This window comes from Felis catus, chromosome A1, assembly GCF_018350175.1.
Source record: "Felis catus isolate Fca126 chromosome A1, F.catus_Fca126_mat1.0, whole genome shotgun sequence".
In the NCBI taxonomy this organism is placed as follows: Eukaryota; Metazoa; Chordata; class Mammalia; order Carnivora; family Felidae; genus Felis; species Felis catus.
The window spans coordinates 51311473-51330654 of record NC_058368.1 but is presented as its reverse complement, the minus strand read 5'-3'; the positions used below and the strand labels follow the sequence as shown (position 1 = coordinate 51330654).

General features: G+C 36.6%; 1 protein-coding gene across 16 annotated transcripts in view; it reads left to right on the top strand.

The window, feature by feature from the left end:
- Positions 1 to 19182, top strand: part of MYCBP2 (MYC binding protein 2) — a 283602-nt gene that overhangs the window by 163938 nt on the left and 100482 nt on the right. For all 16 annotated transcript variants that reach the window (XM_045054591.1, XM_045054579.1, XM_045054571.1 and 13 more), the window contains 6 exons: positions 5712 to 5937; positions 6968 to 7086; positions 7767 to 7854; positions 10637 to 10686; positions 12789 to 12961; positions 14431 to 14575. In XM_045054591.1, coding sequence (XP_044910526.1) covers positions 5712 to 5937; positions 6968 to 7086; positions 7767 to 7854; positions 10637 to 10686; positions 12789 to 12961; positions 14431 to 14575 — 801 coding nt within the window. The remainder of the gene's footprint in view (positions 1 to 5711; positions 5938 to 6967; positions 7087 to 7766; positions 7855 to 10636; positions 10687 to 12788; positions 12962 to 14430; positions 14576 to 19182) is intronic.

Genomic DNA, 19182 nt, shown 5'->3' with positions numbered 1-19182 from the left:
TAAGTCCAGTGCAGTATATAATGTTCAACTGCATATTATGTATTGTAATAGTAGTGGATATAAGCATGAAAATTTAAAAATCATATTGTTTGAACTGCTATTATTTATACCACAGCCTGAGTTCTGAAAATTTGCATATCCAATGCAGGACTTCGAGTACTCTAATATAAATAATGTAAAAAATAATAAAACATTTATAAATATAATATTACAGAGTATCCAGAGTCTTTATTCCTTTTTAAATTGTATCGTGTAAACTAAGGAGGAGAAGGAAGATTTGTCTACTTCATCAATGTAATTATAAGTTTTATGTGCTTGCAAAATACTCAACTTTTTATTATACACTGTGGTAAACATATAATAATCTAGATTATTTTAAAGCACCTTTATGGATATTTTATTATCTATCTTTAAATATAGACCCATAAAAAGTAACTATATTATTATTATACAGAAAATGCTAATAATTCCTTCATGTCATCAAATATGTACATTTTTAATTGAGTTAGATTCAAAATAAGAGTTTAACTTTTTTAATTGTTTGAATTAGAATCCAGATAAGATCCATACATTGTGATTGGTTATTATGTCTCTCAAGTCTCTTCTTATCTACTTGAGGAGGTTCCCCTCCAACTCGGTCTTTTTTTGTTTCCTTGAATTTTATTTGAGAAAATGGACCATATGTCTTTGTTGGTAGGAACCTCTTCAGCTTGCCGCCTGAATCCTTTAGACATACCCCTTGTAGTCATTCATAGCATCCTCCCTCACTAGTGTAAGATATTCTAGGCTCATCTTCTACATTTCTTGTGTTGGTATTTAAGAGCCAAAATTTGGCAGAAGAATTTGACTCGTTTCTCTTGGGCTGGTGACTGTTTCTAAATATTTGTAGTGCACAGAACTGGTACATACAGTCATTCATGCATGTATTTATACACACAGGCACATATTATTTTTATATATGTGTATATATTCCTGTATAGACACATTTATATGTTTTTTTTTTTTTTTAAGATACAATACCTGAAGTTTGTACTGATGATACGAATTCAGAATAAGGTCCATAGGACCTTACCCTTGAATCTTTTTGTCATACATCTAGATCCCTGTTCCCAATGACACTGGGAATATTAGAATTAGAAAATCGGTTATTCATTTCCTGTGTGTGTATATGTGTGGGTGTGTTTTGTCATGTTGGGTATATCCCATCTAGGATGTATAAAGAAATGAATGTGTTTTAAAGTAAGTGGGTATGGTCAATTACTGTGTTTAATGTAAGTTGGAATAGTCACTCTTCTGTGTGATTATGCCACAAATTGGACATACATTTGGCATCATTTCTTTTATTTTAGGATTTTAGGAACTGCTTCTTATATCTTGTTTTGTTTTATAACAACTTAAATGATTACATTGTCCTAACTCAAATCTATAAAGGAAAGAGTACTCAGAGAAGTCTAGGTTTTATTTCTATCCCCAATCTCTGTTCCCTCCTTCCCTATCCTAGGTAGCATTTCATTTTATTATAACTTTGTAGTTTATTCTTCCGTTTTTTATAATGTAAGTGTAGTCACATACACAGATGGAGATAGTGTGTATATTCATTCCCCATGTGTTTCACCTTTTATTGTAAATATTTCAAACCTGTAGGAAAAAATAAGATTTGTGCAATGATCACCTTGTATGCCTTTCACCTGGCTTCATCAGTTAACAGTTTGCCACATTTGTTGTATTTATTTATCTGTATTTGATACTGCTGAACCATTTAAGAGTAAGTTGCAAACATGAACAGTCACCTTGTTCCTAAGAACAGAGATTTTTCTGTGTATCAGTAATACACTAGTCAAATTTAGGGAATTTAACATTGATGCTCTATTACCATAATGCGTAATAGTAGTATACCATGATATTATAAGCTAGATGTTTTGCCAGCTGCCCCAACAACAGCATTCATGGCATTTTTCTAAACCCAGATCTGGGATCCAACCACATTCATCCATTGCACTTAGTTGTCAGGTCTTCTCTGTTTCCTTTGATCTGAAATAGTGCCTCAGGCTTTCCTTGTCTTTCTTGACATTGGCATTTATGAAGAATACAATCAGCGGTTCTGTAGAAGTATCCTTTAATTTGGACTTGATTGATTGTTTCCTAATGATTAAACTTAGGTTACTTGTTTTGGGCAGCAACAGTTCATAATTGATACCATATTCTTGTCAGTGCATTCCATCAGGAAGTACTTACCATTTGATTAAGAGGATATCTGGCAAGTTTCTCCACCAAAACTACCTTTTTTCTCTTTGAAAAGGCTTATGGGGGGGCGCCTGGGTGGCTCAGTCGGTTAAGCGTCCGACTTCAGCCAGGTCACGATCTCGCGGTCCGTGAGTTCGAGCCCCGCGTCGGGCTCTGGGCTGATGGCTCAGAGCCTGGAGCCTGTTTCCGATTCTGTGTCTCCCTCTCTCTCTGCCCCTTCCCCATTCATGCTCTTGTCTCTCTCTGTCCCAAAAAATAAATAAACGTTGAAAAAAAAAATTTAAAAAAAAAAAGAAAAGGCTTATGGGTAGAGAGCTAGAGACTGTGTAAAAAATACTCCCTAACAAATTTTCACCCAGCAGTTTTAGCATCCATTGGTGATTCTTACCCAAATCACTTATTACTATAGTGGTTGCAAAACGGTGGCTTTCTAATTCTGTTATTCCTTCCATTTGGTGTTCTATTGTGAAAGACCGTTTTTCCATCCCTTCCACTTTTAAACACACATTCACTCGTTTATTTTATGTGTTTATATCAATACAGATTTAAGAATTTTCTTTTTGTTTAATGTTATAATCCTTTGCTGTTATTATTTTAATTCTCAAATTTTAATTGATTTGGCCAATGGAAGTTCATTCAAGCTGGATTTTATGTTTTTTATGTTTTATCATGTTTTCATCAGTTTTTGAATACTACCTACCAGTTCTAGTCAACATTATAGGAGTCTTGTCTTTATATCTATCCCATTTATGTGTCACTGTGAAAAATAGAACTACTGGGTAAAATTAACAATTTCCTTGTAAAATGTTTGTCTTCAGAATATATCCCGCTGACATTAGATAACAAAGTACCAAATTCAGAAGTTACTTGGAGTAATTCTTTTTATATGTGCAGGTTGCTATATGATCACTTTGCTATAAAATTAGGCTTATTTGGTTTTTTGTACTTAATTTTTGTGAGTTTTCCCCCATCTTTCTTTGTTTATCTTTATCTTGGTTAACTTTTATCTTTTAACTTTATACAGTATTTAAAATATCAACATGGCTCCAGAAATAAAATCATATAAAATAACATGCTCAGAATTATGAGGCCCTTCCCTTTCCCTTCTCTGCTTCTCAGCTTACTCCATTGAGTGTCCTGGTGTTTCCTTCCTGTGTTTATTTTTGAAAAAATAGATAGATGGATATAGATGTAGGTTTTTCTTTTTAAAATGGTAGCACACCAAATCTGTCTGGTACTTTTTGAAATGTAACAAAATGCATAGAAATCTCCCCATACCATTTAAAGAGATCGTCCTCATTCTTTTTTTACAAGTGGTTAGTGCTCCTCTGTGAAGATGGATCATAGTTTATTCAGTAGGTAGCTTGTGTGAGCACTTCAGGTGTTTTCAGTATTTTGCTATTTTTTTGCGATGAATAACCTTACGTAAATGTTGGGCTTTTTTGTTTGTTTTTTCATGTATTTAGAAATATATCTTCAAAGCACATCCCCAGAAGTGGGATTACTGGGTCAAACAAATGTAGACTGAGGAGCCATGTGCTTCATAGGTTTGGGGTTACTGCTACAGAAGCTGAACGCATATGTATCTTTGCTAGGGTTGAGAGAGTCCTGTCGAGGTTATACTGTTTCGTGTCCCCAGCACCAGTGTTTGAGAGTGCTTGTTTTCTCACAGCCTCCCCAACAGAGTGTGTGGTTAAATTTTGGGCCTTTTGCTAATATAATGGGAGAATTGGTGGGAGTAATGGTATCTTACTTTAGTTTTAATTTGCATTTATGTAATTATGAACAAAGGTGAGCTTTTCATTTAAGTGGAGATTTTTTTTAATCCTGTACCAAAGCTGTTTGCCTTAGTTCTAGGTAATTTTTTTAGATCAATATCATACTTAGGAAATTTCCTAACTGTCATATCATATCCTATAACCATTTCATAGTTTACTATTTGACATGGTCCCACTTAATTGTAATTCGACTACCAAGACAGAATGCTGTCTGCAATGATGATGATAGAAGCTTACCCTACAACCCAGCAATAGTATTACTAGGAATTTATCCAAAGGATACAGGAGTGCTGATTCATAGGGGCACTTGTGCCCCGATGTTTATAGCAGCACTTTCAACAATAGCCAAATCATGGAAAGAGCCCAAATGTCCATCAACTGATGAATGGATAAAGAAGATGTGGTTATATATACAATGGAATACTACTTGGCACTGAGAAAGAATGAAATCCTGCCATTTGCAACAATGTGGATGGAACTGGAGGGTATTATGCTAACTGAAATAAGTCAGGCAGAGAAAGACATATGATTTCACTCCTATGTGGAATTTGAGAAACTTAACAGAAGTCCATGGGGGAAGGGATGGGGAAGAAATAGTTTCAAACAGAGAGGGAGGCAAACCCATATTAGACTCTTAAATACAGAGAACAAACTGAGGATTGATGGGGGTGGCAGGGGAGAGGGGAAAGTGGGTGATGGGCATTGAGGAGGGCACTTCTTGGAATGAGCACTGGATGTTGCATGTAAGCGATGAATCACGGGAATCTACCCCTGAAACCAAGAGCACACTGTATACACTGTATGTTAGCCAACTTGACACTAAATTATATTTTAAAAAATACTAATAAAAGATTTTAAAAAGATAAGGACAAAGATACATTTTATGACCTAGTTTGTGTGACTTTTAACACAATAGCCAATATTTGGCAATTTTATTACATTTAGTTTTTCTACCCTTCATTCATATTTCAACTTTAATAAAATAAACTATATTGGCTTACTTAAAAATATACATATAAGTATGTGCCATCATAAACTCATATTACATTGAAACTTTAGATTAGGAAAATATAAAAATCTAAGTTTTCATCATTGTGTGTTTAGTTTATTTTTTTATTCTCGTTATATATGAAGTTCTGAAGTTTTTTGCTAATGAAAAATATCATTTGTAGCAGATACTATGAATGGTAGATAACTTAAAAGTGACTAAAACCTTAAATTTTAATGATTTGTTTCCTTTCCATCAATATAGCTTTATATTTTGCCCATCTAATTATATTTTCATTTACCTACTTAGATTCCTTAAATGCATACTGACTGAAATAGAAAATTTACTATATATATAGTTCCACAAGAAAATCAGATAACTGAATGTTTATGGAAATCAAAACAACCTTGTAATATTTTTTCAGTGTTACCAATGTGTACTTACAAACATTATTAATGTAATATCAACCAAGTTTTAGGTAGAAAGCAGTAGATATTGCAAGTTGGGAATAGGGACAATTGATATTGAACATTAACACTATGATTTCTAGTCATATTGAAACTACTGTATTAGTTTCTTAAAATTTAGTTTACAGTATGTTTAAAGCATCATATTTACAGTATGTCCTGTGTCTAAAATAGGAAAAAAAAAATCAAATTTTTCTTAACAAATACAAGTGTCCTCTCGCCTGTTGACCTCAGGTGACGTTCCCAGAATGTGTACGGTGGATGACAATCGAGTTTGACCCCCAGTGTGGCACTGCACAGTCAGAAGATGTCCTCCGTTTATTGATTCCTGTCAGAACTGTTCAGAATTCAGGATATGGACCAAAATTGACATCTGTTCATGAAAATCTTAACTCCTGGATAGAATTAAAGAAATTTTCAGGGTCCTCTGGGTGGCCTACTATGGTTTTAGTGTTGCCAGGTAAGTTGTTTTTTTCTTTTCTGTTTTATATGGTAAAATATATGCATTTATGACAATTATGTTTAGTAAGGATACAACATTGAAAACGTTTACAAACATTGAGAAGAATTTCTTCAAGACCTACTGTGCATCTGGAGTGCACTTGAGTAGTGAAGAAGACTGTAGACAGAGGGCATAACACGACTGAGTTTTCAAAGAGAGAACGTCATGAGGATCTTGTGAAAAAAGTTTAGCTTGACCAAAGCAGAGGGTTAATATTGAGGAGTGGATGTCTGTATAGTTGGGAACAAACTATGGAAGAAGTGAATTTGATCTTTTATTTTCCCAATAAGTGCTAGACTTTGAGAACTTAGGGCTTCTTCCACTCAAGAGAATTGGTGAAACACCTCACGTACTGAGTTACATTAAAGCTGTTGTTTTTAGTTCTTCAGGCTTGAGGATGTGTGTGTGTTGGGCAGGGCGGGGGGGGGGGGGGGTGTCAGAGATAGAAAGCATTTTTTATTGTTATTGCTAATGTTTTCCTTTCAAAGAAAGTTTGTAAATTATTAAAACTGCATGTAGTCTGTTGTGTTTTTAACCAGTTAACCATAAATATTCTTGTGATTCCTCAAACTCATAGCCTGTTTGAATTCAGAAGCTTTTGTCTTCTAGTCTGACCTACCTTGTTTGTTTGTAAGGAGCCAGGTTAGAGGATTGCTTACTGACTGAAACAGAAAAGGCTAACTAACCTAGGTTACCCTAGAAATAGATAATTGAAAAATGATTGCTCATGTAACATGAAGGTAGAACATTTGATTGAGGAGAGCTTGATCATAAAGAAAAATAACAATTCACTTGAGATGATTCTGTTGTTGGCTAGAGTTGTTTTTAGCAATTATATTCAAGTAGATACAGGAACACCCCCCACCCCCAAAAAGCCTGGGCTTTTTAGTAACTGATTTGTATTGCTACCTATCTTGAGATAGATAAAAGGGAAATTTTAATAAAGTCATTTCAGATTTTGAACTCAATGTTTGCTTTTTTTTCTTAGGAAATGAAGCCCTTTTTTCATTGGAGACTGCATCAGATTATGTGAAAGATGACAAAGCTTCTTTCTATGGTTTTAAATGTTTTGCAATTGGATATGAGTTTAGCCCTGGACCTGATGAGGTAGGAATGAATTATCTTCTCATTGTGTTAAGATTGTGTTTCTGAGGGCTGCTATTGACTAAAGTTGTGTTTGCTGCCTATGTTCACGAAGCCTGAAATTTAAAGAATATAATTTAAAATACCTTGTAGTTTAATTTTGTGTAGTGTTTTTTGTTTTTTAGTGTTTTGTTTGTTTGTTTGTTTTTGCTACTTTTAACACATGAAGAGAATAGAGTCTGCAACAGAAAGTATAATTGTACCTGCTCCAAACCTGCTCAGGTGGCTGTACCTTTCTGAGTAAATAATAGAATCTGCTTTCCCAATGGGGCCAATTTAGTTTCTATTCTAAATATTTCAAATCACACAATGAAACAAAATCAAGGTGAAAAAAATGATCATGTTACTTCAAAGTAATGAATGACAAATTCTTTGGACAATGCACCTGTAGACCTGGACCTTATAACATGCAGTAGACATTTTATTGACCCTCTTCCACTCTTAATTTAACCACTAGTTGACCTGTTCTTTCTGGTTTCAAAAGTTATGCTTGGATGCAAATCACATTTTGTTGATAATCCACATTATCTTCCAAATATTTTATCCTCCAAATATTTTTTAAAGCAGCTCATTTTATCTTATTTTCATTTCATTTCACTTCATTTTATTTTATTTTATTTTATTTTATTTTTGGGATTCTCCAGGGTGTCATTCAGTTGGAAAAAGAATTAGCCAATCTTGGCGGAGTTTGTGCAGCCGCTTTGATGAAAAAGGATCTAGCACTTCCTATTGGTAAGTCTGGTCAAGTATTAGGTGTTTATGATTTTGTTAAAAATTTCAAGAGTAGAATATGTTTATTTTAGGGCATTCTGAAATAAATTAGCAAAATGAGTTCAATAGTCCCATACATTCATGAGTAATAACTGTTTAATACGCTGGTAGTTTGGGTTTTCTGTACTGAAGATTGAAGAGTATCCTCTAGTCTTTTCTATTCACACACAGACATGCACACAAACCCTCCTTAGGCACATACATGCTGTGTGTCAGACACTGGGTTAAACATTAGGTACATAATAGTAAACCAAAAGTTTTAAGATAATTTCTTAAATATCCTTGTGGACATATCAACTGGATAGTTGGATATTCATTGCCTGACGCTCAGGGCACAAGTCAAAGGAAATGTCATTTGAACATAGTTGAAATTTAAAGGCATGGGACCATGTGAAAGATGAGCTAGGAAGAGAATGCAAATGAGAAAGAGAAGATAGCCCAGGATCAGAGGTGGGACTGCCAAAGTGTCAAAAATGGACAGAACGGGAGGAAGAGCATGTAAAAAAGACTGGTACAGCAGCGAAGGAGGTAGGCGTAAAACCAGGAAAATGGACATTGATGGGATTTTTTAATGTAGTTGAGAAGTCAGTTAAAATCTACCATTGGATGGAGAGACTTGTTGGTTACATATATTCTCAATAAGAAATATATCAGTGAGATGAGAGAAACATAAGGCCTTTAGAGTAGAGGGAGAGAATGGATGGTCAGAAAAGAGACGCAGGTTAAACATAGATAGCTCTTTAGAAGAATTTTCCTGTGAAGCACAGGAGAGAAATGAGGTAGTGGCAGGAACAATACCTCTTTATAAAATGATACAAATTTGTGTGGTATGTGAATCAATTTATGATCAGGATGGTAAAGATGAAACTAAGGTTAGAAATATTTACTGATTCTATGATGCTTAGACGTGGTTTAACATTTATCTTCACAGTGTTTGGGAGTAAAAGACATTATTATTGTATTTCCCCAGTTCTCACCCTCAGAAGTTCATTTGTAGCTCCTCCCTCAAAGACTACCCTTTCCATCTCATCCCTCCTTCCTCCCTTCTCATTCTCTGCTCTTTTCTTCCTTCCCTTTTTCCTGCTCCCTTCCATGCTTCTCAGTTCCCCTGCTCCTACTTAATGTTGACACAGGTATGAGGAAATGAGACATGTTGTGTTCTCTTTATATGAAGGAAATGGGTGTAGCCTTTGGAGGAAATTTGTTAATACCTGTTCAAATTTTACATGCCGTATACTTTTTGATACAGCAATTTTTGTATGTACTTGCACAAATGCTTAAAAAATATATGTTGTAAGAGAGATACTAATATAGCAGTGCTTGTGATTGTAAAACATAGAAGCAACTAAAATATCTATCAGTTGGAAACTGGTTAAATAAGTAATGATACACACAAGGGGAATACATGAGACTGTTAAAAAACAACAACAAAAAGAGATTTCTATGTTCTGACCAAGAAGAATTCCTAATTATGTTAACTGAGAAAAGTTTCAGAAGAGGGTCCCATTCTTCGTGAATATTATGTTATATATATATAATATATGTGTATGTGTGCATGAGTATATATGTTGACACACACACACATGTACTTATTTTCACACAAAGTTTCTTGAATAATACATAAACTGTTGACATTTTATTTTCAGAAGGAGGTAGGTAGGAGAATTTTTCATTCTACACTTCTGCAAAATTTGAATATTTCCTTTTGAACACGTATTACCTTCGTAATAGTTTTTAAATTAATTAAACTATCAAAGCAAATTCAATAAATATGGTTGGGTTTTTTTTAATGTTGCTTTATTTTTGAAGGCAAGAGATCCAGAGCATGAGCAGAGAGGAGCAGAGAGAGAGGGACACACAGAATCTGAAGCAGGCTTCAGGCTCTGAGCTGTCAGCACAGAACCCACAATGGGGCTTGAATTCACAAACCATGAGATCATGACCTGAGATGAAGTCGGACGCTTAACCGACTGAGCCACACAGGTGCCCCTAAATGTGTTTTATATGAAGCAATAAAGGAGAAAATGGATGGAGGATACACTCACTATCTTATGTTTTCCTGTAAATTACTCTTTTTACTAAAGGTATAAATAGCTCTTGTATAAGATAACCAAAATAAAAAGGCCCAGATTCTGAGTAATTAGTTCCTTCATTTTGGAGGGTAGAGGGGAATTTGAATACACTAAATTCAAAAGTGCACATTTATATGCCTAAATGTAGTGTGTGTGTGTGTGTGTGTGTGTGTGTGTGTGTGTGTGTGTGTGTTGCACATCACTTGGTAGATACCTTTTGAGTATTGCCTTGAGAATTATAGCCTTATATTTACACTGAAAATTACATTTTAAAACATAAAGCACTGATCCAGAATGGTAATAGTTCTTTCCAATCTGGAATATCAGAATTGTGAAAAAGGTGTGAATAAATGCAGAGGACTAGAGAGTTAAACTAAGTGAGGTGCCTGGGTGGCTCAGAGGGTTAAGCATCCTACTCTTGATTTCGGCTCAGGTCATGATCTTGCGGTACATGAGTTCAAGCCCCATGTCCAGCTCTGCGCTGACAACATGGAGCCTGCTTGAGATTCTCTCTCTCTCTCTCTCTCTCTCTCTCTCTCTCTCTCTCTCTCCCCCCCTCTCTTTGCACCTCCCCTGCTCTTGCTCTCAAAATAAATACATAAACTAAAAAAAAAAAAAAAGTTAAACTAAGTATTAATATATGTTACTAAAACTTTTCATTTACACAACAGGTAATGAGTTAGAGGAAGATCTTGAAATTCTTGAAGAGGCTGCATTGCAGGTATTGTCACAAACATCGTAAGGATAAATTTGTACATTGATTTGAAAGCAGTATTTTCATTCAGATCAACCTTATTTTTCTTGAATATAGGGCTTTCATTAAGTCCTTCATTCTGTTTATTGACAGATAATACATAACTTATAATATCTTGATAGGAGAAACCCAGGTGAGTCCTTGCTGTGCTGCATGGAGGTTGTTAAATCTGAAGTGAACATAAATCCTGCCAGAGAAGGAAGTTACCAAGTGCCAAGGGTTTAGGGAAGGGCTTTCCAGAGCTGTTGACATTTAAATTGGATCTCAAAAGAAGTTTTATTTACCGGTCAGAAAAAGAGGGAAATGGGTGTTAGTAGTAGTAACTTAAATAATTTCTATAGAGTATTTTATTGTATCTTTAATATTATCTGTTTTTAGCATTTACATTTTGAGGTCAATATTCTCTCTTGCATCTTATAGTTACAATAACTGAAGTTCAAGGAAGTTCTGTGACTTGTCTAAGAATTCAGCTAATTAGGAGACAGAGGCTAGTATCCAGGTCAACTGTTAACCTATAGCTGGTTGTTTACATGTTATTCACTTCCCAAGATGAACTGATCATAGCAGTAATAATAAAAACAAACATTTATTTGATCCTGACCTTATCAAGTACTATTCCAAACACTTTGCATATTTTAACTCATTTAGTCCTCATAGTGGCCCCATGAATGAGAGACTCTTATTTTCCATTTACAAGGAGGCATGGAGTGCTTAGGTAACTTGCCCAGAATCACATAGCTAGTAAGCAGCTGGCTAGAATTTGACCTCTGGCAATTGGGTGACAAAGTCCATGATCTTGATTACTATGCTCCAATTATAGAGAGCCCTGATATCCTCAATAATGTTAAGAAACTTCTATGTTTTAAAAACCCACCAGGTTTTGTTTTTGTTTTTAAAAAAGAGTTAAATTTTTGTACTTTAAGATAAAAAAATAAAAATTCAATAGAGATTTAATAAATACAGTATGTATCAGACAACATTCTAATTAAAGAGAACCATCAAGGAGTTCATATGTTATTTATCCTTACAGAGATTATAATGGTTTATAAAATGTCATTTAGGCCTGATATAAAGAGATGTTTATTGTGCTTCTGTTAAAGACAAAAACCCTCATATCCCAGATTGCCCACATTTTTGGCACATAAGGTAGATGTCATGTGGTCTAATACCTACTACTTGTTAGGCAGCATAGTGTGCACTTTGTATGTGTTATATAATTTAAATTTTACAGTAACTACAGAAGAGAGATATTATTTGATTACCAGTTTATACATTTTGCAGATTCAGGAATGGTGTGTAATCTCTTAGCTCAAGAGCGCACAGCAGTGCTTGTCTAAAAGTCAGGAATTGAACTCAAATCTGTTTGATTTTAAAGATCATGATTTTTGAAATTGTATATCTCAGAGAATGCAGAAGGTACTGTTGTATAAGTGTCATAGTAGTGGAAGCATAATCCTTTTCTATGAAAACTATTTTGTTTCAAAATTTATAACATTGTCATTAAAAAGTTTCTAGAGTTTCAACATTTAAAGCAGATCTTTCAAAAAGGTAAAGTTTGCTTGTCAGGTCAGTGAAAACTAAAATTTCAGTTGTATCTGCCTCTTTTTCTTAATTTTAATTGAGGCTTAGACAGACTAATGGAGTTTATGTGCAGCCACAGTCAGGCTTGTATCCACATGTTGTCCAAGGCAGGACCTTGGTAGCCACCCACCTAAGAGAGCAAAGATAATCCACCCATGAAAGATGCCAGTAATGGGGACACAAAAGGTGAGAGGCCTCCACAGCTGCCTGCAGAAGGGAGCCCTGGCCCAGTAGAGCGAGAAGAGATGCACCTTCTCAACCTGCACGTCTCTGACGTCACTTGTTCTGGTGGGAGGAAGGAGGCTGGCTATCCCATATTTTTCCCTCCTGGAGGTTTGTTTTCTACTTGGCAGGCTACAGGAGCACTGGGGCATGGAGAGAAAATGCTTTCCCCGAAAAGGCCTACCTAAAATTGTGTGCAAGTTCAAGAAACTCATGTAATTAAAATTGTATGTTTTCAAATACATGAATATTGTCTTACCCAACAGGTGTGCAAAACCCATTCTGGTATTCTTGGAAAGGGTTTAGCTCTTTCTCATTCACCAACTATATTAGAGGCGCTTGAAGGAAACTTACCACTTCAAATCCAAAGCAATGAACAGTCCTTTCTGGATGATTTTATTGCCTGTGTTCCAGGATCAAGTGGTGGGAGGCTTGCAAGGTAATGTGCTTTAAGTGCTACAGCGACTTATTTCAGGGCATGCCTCACTCTTCATTTCTGAAGAGAAATGAAAGGGAAAGATGTTAAAATGAAGCCTGAAGAATCTGGTTTATGTGTTTTGAACTTGCCGAAGTATAAAATGGTAAATATTTTAAAATACCTTTAAAGAATATGGTAGTTGTTAGTTGATTATTTTATAGTTTCCTAGGTGAATTTTTATTTATTTAAAAAATAGATGGAGCACATGGTATAATTGAGAAGTCTAGGAATTTTAGACTAAACTTAAATTTATCACCGTATGTTATTTTAATATGATTTCTTTAAAACCTACAAATAATACAAATATATTTAGAATTTAAATGAAATCATTTGGGGTTGGTTGTAGAGTTCTCATTTATCTTGTTGCTATTTTTTGTTATGAAAAGAAAAAATGTGCTGGCCTGTGTGATTTTACTAGTAAATATAGAAGTCTTACTTCTTCCCATTTCTAATTTTAAAAATAAAGAGATTCCTCTTTAGTTTTGAAAAATCAAAATGGTGATTGGAGGATAGAGAATTTTTTTAAGTCAGCCTCACTGCTAACTTTGTGGACATTTTTTACATAATGCGTGACAGAATTACTTATAACTTATCTCCCAGGACAACTTGAATGTAGATCATGGAATGAATTCAAGAATGAATATCCTGGGGCACCTGGGTGGCTCAGTCAGTTAAGTGCCTGACTTCAGCTCAGGTCATGATCTCGCATCTTGTGGGTTCAAGCCCTGCTTCAGCCTCTGCACTGACAGCTCAGAGCCTGGAGCCTACTTCAGACTCCTTGTCTCCCTCTCTCTCTGCCCCTCCCCCACTTGTGCACACTCTCTCTCAAAAATAAATAAGCATTAAAAAAAAAGATTATCAGTTTCTTCTATTAAAAAAAAAGAAGAATGGGTATCCCAAAGTGTAGAAATTTGGCAAAATTTACATGGAAGGGAAGGTAATAGGGAAGATAGTTGAGACACTGGATGAACAGGAGATGAACAGTACATCTTTAACCTAGCTGTTCTCAGGCAGCAGAATGCCATTACTATCACTGCTTTTACAGATGAGTTGTTCTTTCTCAGATTTTCAGGCTGGGAAATCCGGGCAGACCTCCCTCAGTAAGCATGAGTGTACTGGGACTTCAAATATACACAACCTAAATTTGTTTTCTTGGTTATTTTGTGTCAGCTGTAGTTAAAATTTCAAGTTTTCTGATTTTAAAATTATTTCTATTTACAAAAACATCAGAAACCTCCTGTACTTTGTCATATTTTTTTAATGAATGCGTTATTAACAATTTGCAAGGGAGACACTTGTGATTGTCACTGAATTGGAAATGAAGATACTATTTGGTACAAATGTTACTCATTTGGCTTAATTTCATTGGCTTAATCATTGAAGATATTTATGAATGTTTACTTTTTTGCTTGTTTTTTCATCACTGCTAGGTGGCTTCAACCAGATTCCTATGCTGATCCTCAGAAAACATCTTTGATCCTGAACAAGGATGATATTCGTTGTGGTTGGCCTACCACCATAACTGTTCAAACAAAAGACCAATATGGGGATGTAGTACATGTCCCCAATATGAAGGTAATTATATCAGAATTAAATTAATAGTCATCAAAGCACTATTATTACTAATAAAATTTTAGAAAAAGCAAGTGTTTAGAGTCCACTTGCAGTACTGTCTTTATATTTGTCAATAGAGGAAGCTGAAAAATTGTGTAAGGACTTATATTAATTAGCACCTAATTTTCCAAGTTATTATTTTTTTTAATGTTTATTTTTAGAAAGAGACAGATGGTGAGCGGGGCAGGGGCAGAGAGAGTGCAGGAAGCACAGAATCTGAAGCCGACTCCAGACGCTGAGCTTAGCACAGAGCCTGATGGGGGGCGGGGGGGGGGGGGCTGGTGTTGATCTCATGAACTGCAAGATCATGACCTGAGCTGAAGTCGGACACTTAACCAACTGAACCACGCAGGCTCCCTCCAAGTTATATGTTTTATTGTTTGTTTTTTACATTTAGCTGGGAGCTATAGTGATTCAAGGGAAGGATAAAAAAGTGTTCATATATGCACACAGAGGGAAGGCCTTTAATATAAAGTGGTTGAATAAATCGATGAAGGAACACATTTTAAAATTTTGTATATATATATATTTTTACTTTTTTTTAAATGTTTTATTTTATTTTTGAGAGACAGAGAGAGACAGAGCATGGGGGGGGGGGGGAGGGCGGGTGGAGCAGAGAGAGAGGGAGACAATATCTGAACCAGGGTCCAGGCTCCATGCTGTCAGCACAGAGCCTGACGTGGGGCTCAAACCCACAAACTATGAGATCATGACCTGAGCTAAAGTCAGACACCTAACCGACTGAGCCACCCAGGCACCCTGTATGTATTTTTTAAAAGACACTAATACATTCTGTATTTGGTACTATTGAAACAACATTTAATTTAAAATATAATATTGATACATATTAAATTACAAATGATGGCAGTTCCTCAAAAAGTTAAAAATAGAATACCCCACGATCTAGTAAACACTGTTGGGTATTTACCCAAAAAATACAAAACACTAATTCAGAGGGATACATACACCCATGTATTTACTGCAGCATTATTTACAGTAGCCAAATTATGGAAGCAGTCCAAGTGTCCATCAGTAGATGAATGGATAAAGAAATGGATTTTAAAAATGGATATATACACACACAATGGAATATTATTATTCAGCCATAAAAAAGAATGAAATCTTGCTATTTGCAACAACATAGATGGAGCTAGAGAGTATAATGCTGAATGAAATAAGTCTGAGAAAGACAATGTTAAATGATTCCTTATGTGAAATTTAAGAATTAAAACAAAGGAGGTTGTTGGAAGATGGAGGCATAAGAGGGCGATAGGCTCACCTCGTCCGGCTGATCACTTAGATTCCACCCACACCTGCCTAAATAATCCAGAAAACCGCCAGATGTCTAGCAGAACAGACTCTCCGGAGCCAAGTGTGGATAAGAGGCCTACAGAAGACGGTAGGAAGGGCGGAGAGGTGGTGCGTACTACACAGACTGGCAGGAGGGAGCAGGGGCGGTGGAGGGGCAGCCCGCCTGGCAAGACAGAGCCCCCAAAGTCTGGCTTGCAAAAGTCGAGGGGCCAGACTCCGTGAGTTCTGACAGCCAGTGGGACTTAACATCTGGAATGTTAAAGTCAACAGCTCTGCTTGGAGAGCAGGAGGGCAAGAGGACATTGAGAGGGAGAGTTGTTGAACCAGGGAAAACAGACCTCAGCTCGGTGGGGAATAAAGGCGCTGGCAAGCGCCATCTCCCTCTCCCATCCCCCAGCTGTAAACCCAAATGGAACCAGTTCCCATCACCCAACTTGCTTGCACCCCACAAACACCCAACGCTGTGCTTCTGTGGATCCATCCCTCACACGGGTCTGCCTCCCTCCTGGTGCTGTGGGGCCCTTCCCACAGGGACCACTGACGGCAAAGTGAGCTAACCCTGACCCTCCCGCCCCCGTGCACCTTGCGGATCCAACCTGGCTAATAGGCCAGATCCCATCAAAGCAGCACCACAAGCCTGTCAGTGTGCAAGTAGCCCAGACAGGGGCCACACCACTCCACAGTGAGTCCTGCCCCTGGGAGAGGGGAAGATAAGGTACACACCAGTCTGACTGTGGCCCCAGCCATGGGCTGGGGACAGACATCAGGTCTGACTGTGGGCCCCGCCCACCAACACAAGTTACTCCAGACAACACAGGGGAAGTGCCCTGCAGTTCCATGCCACCCCAGGGACTATCCAAAATGAGGAAGCAGAAAAACTCTCCTCAAAAGAAACTCCAGGAAGTAGCAACAGCTAATGAATAGATAAAAAACAATTTAAGCAATAAAGCAGAACAGGAATTTAGAATAATAGTCATAAAATTAATCGCTGGGCTTGAAAAGTATAGAGGAAAGCAGAGAATCTATTGCTACAGAGACCAAGGGACTAAACAATAGTCATGAGGAACTAAAAAATGCTATAAATGAGGTGCAGAATAAAATGGAGGCAGCCATAGCATGGATTGAAGAGGCAGAGGAGAGAATAGGTGAATTAGAAGATAAAATTATGGAAAAAGAGGAAGCTGACAAAAAGATTAAAAAAAAAATCCAAGAGTATGAGGGGAGAATTAGAGAACTAAGTGACACAATCCAACAAAACAATATCTGTATAATAGGAATTCCAGAAGAGGAAAAGAGAAAGGGGCTGAAGGTGTACTTGAACAAATCACAGTTGAGAATTTCCCTGACCTGGGGAAGGAAAAAGGCATTGAAACCCAAGAGGCACAGAGAACTCCCTTCAGACATAACTTGAATCGATCTTCTGCACGACATATCATAGTGAAACTGGCAAATACGAGGGTAAAGAGAAAATTCTGAAAGCAGCTACGGATAAACAAGCTCTAACTTATAAAGGGAGACCCATAAGACTAGTGGCAGACCTATCTACTGAAACTTGGCAGGCCAGAAAGGAATGACAGGAAATCTTCAATGTGTTGAACAGAAAAAATATGCAGCCGAGAATCCTTTACCCAGCAAGTCTGTCATTCAGAATGGAAGGAGAGATAAAGGTTTTCCCAAACAAACACAAACTGAAGGAATTCATCACCACTAAACCAACTCTACAAGAGACCCTAAGGGGGATTCTGTGAGTGAAATGTTGCAAGGACCACAAAGTACCAGAGACATCACTACAAGCATGAAACCTTCAGACTCTACAATGACTCTAAACCCATATCTTTCAATAATAGCACTGAATGTAAACAGACTAAATGCTCCAACCAAAAGACATAGGGTATTACAATGGATAAAAACCAAGACCCATCTATTTGCTGTCTACAAGAGACTCATTTTACACCTGAGGACACCTTCAGATTGAAAGTGAGGAGATGGAGAACTATCTCTCATGCTACTGCAAGTCAAAAGAAAGCTGGAATAGCCATACTTATATCAGACAAACTAGACTTTAAATTAAAGGCAGCAACAAGAGATGAAGAAGGGCATTATATAATGATTACAGGGTCTATCCATCAGGAAGAGCTAACAATTATAAATGTCTATGAGCCGAATACAGGAGCCCCCAAATACATAAAACAATCACAAACATAAGCAACTTTATTGATAAGAATGTGGTAATTGCAGGGGCCTTTAATACACCACTTACAACAATGGATAGATCATCTAGACACACGGTCAATAAAGAAACAAGGGCCCTGAATGATACATTGGATCAGATGGACTTGACGGTTATATTTAGAACTCTGCATCCCAAAGCAACAGAATATACTTTCTTCTTGAGTGCACATGGAACATTCTCCAAGAGAGATCACATACTGGGCCACAAAACAGCCCTTCATAAGCATAAAAGAACTGAGATCATACTATGCACACTTTCAGACCACAATGCTATGAAACTTGAAATCAACCACAAGAAAAAGTCTGGAAAACCTCCAAAAGCGTGGAGGTTAAAAAACACCCCACTAAAGAATGAAGGGGGTCAACCAGGCAATTAGAGAAGACATTTAAAAATATATGGAAACAAATGAAGATGAAAATACAACAATCCAAACGCTTTGGGATGCAGCAAAGGCAGTCCTGAGAGGAAAATACATTGCAATCCAGGCCTATCTCAAGAAACAAGAAAAATCCCAGATACAAAATCTAACAGCACACCGAACGGAAATAGAAGCAGAACAGCAAAGACACCCCAAACCCAGCAGAAGAAGAGAAATAATAAAGATCAGAGCAGAAATAATATAGAATCTAAAAAAAAAAAAAACTGTAGAGCAGATCAATGAAACCAAGAGTTGGTTTTTTGAAAAAATAAACAAAATTGATAAACCTGTAGCGAGGCTTCTCAAAAAGAAAAGGGAGATGACCCAAATAGATAAAATCATGAGTGAAAATGGAAGTACTACAACCAATCCCTCAGAAATACAAGCAATTATCAGGGAATACTATGAAAGATTATATGCCAACAAACTGGACAACCTGGAAGAAATGGACAAATTCCTAAGCACCCACACACTTCGAAAACTCAAACAGGAAGAAATAGAAAAATTGAACAAAGTTCAGCAAATAAATTGAATCAGTTATCAAAAATCTCCCAACAAGGGGCGCCTGGGTGGCTCGGTCGGTTAAGCGTCTGACTTTGGCTCAGG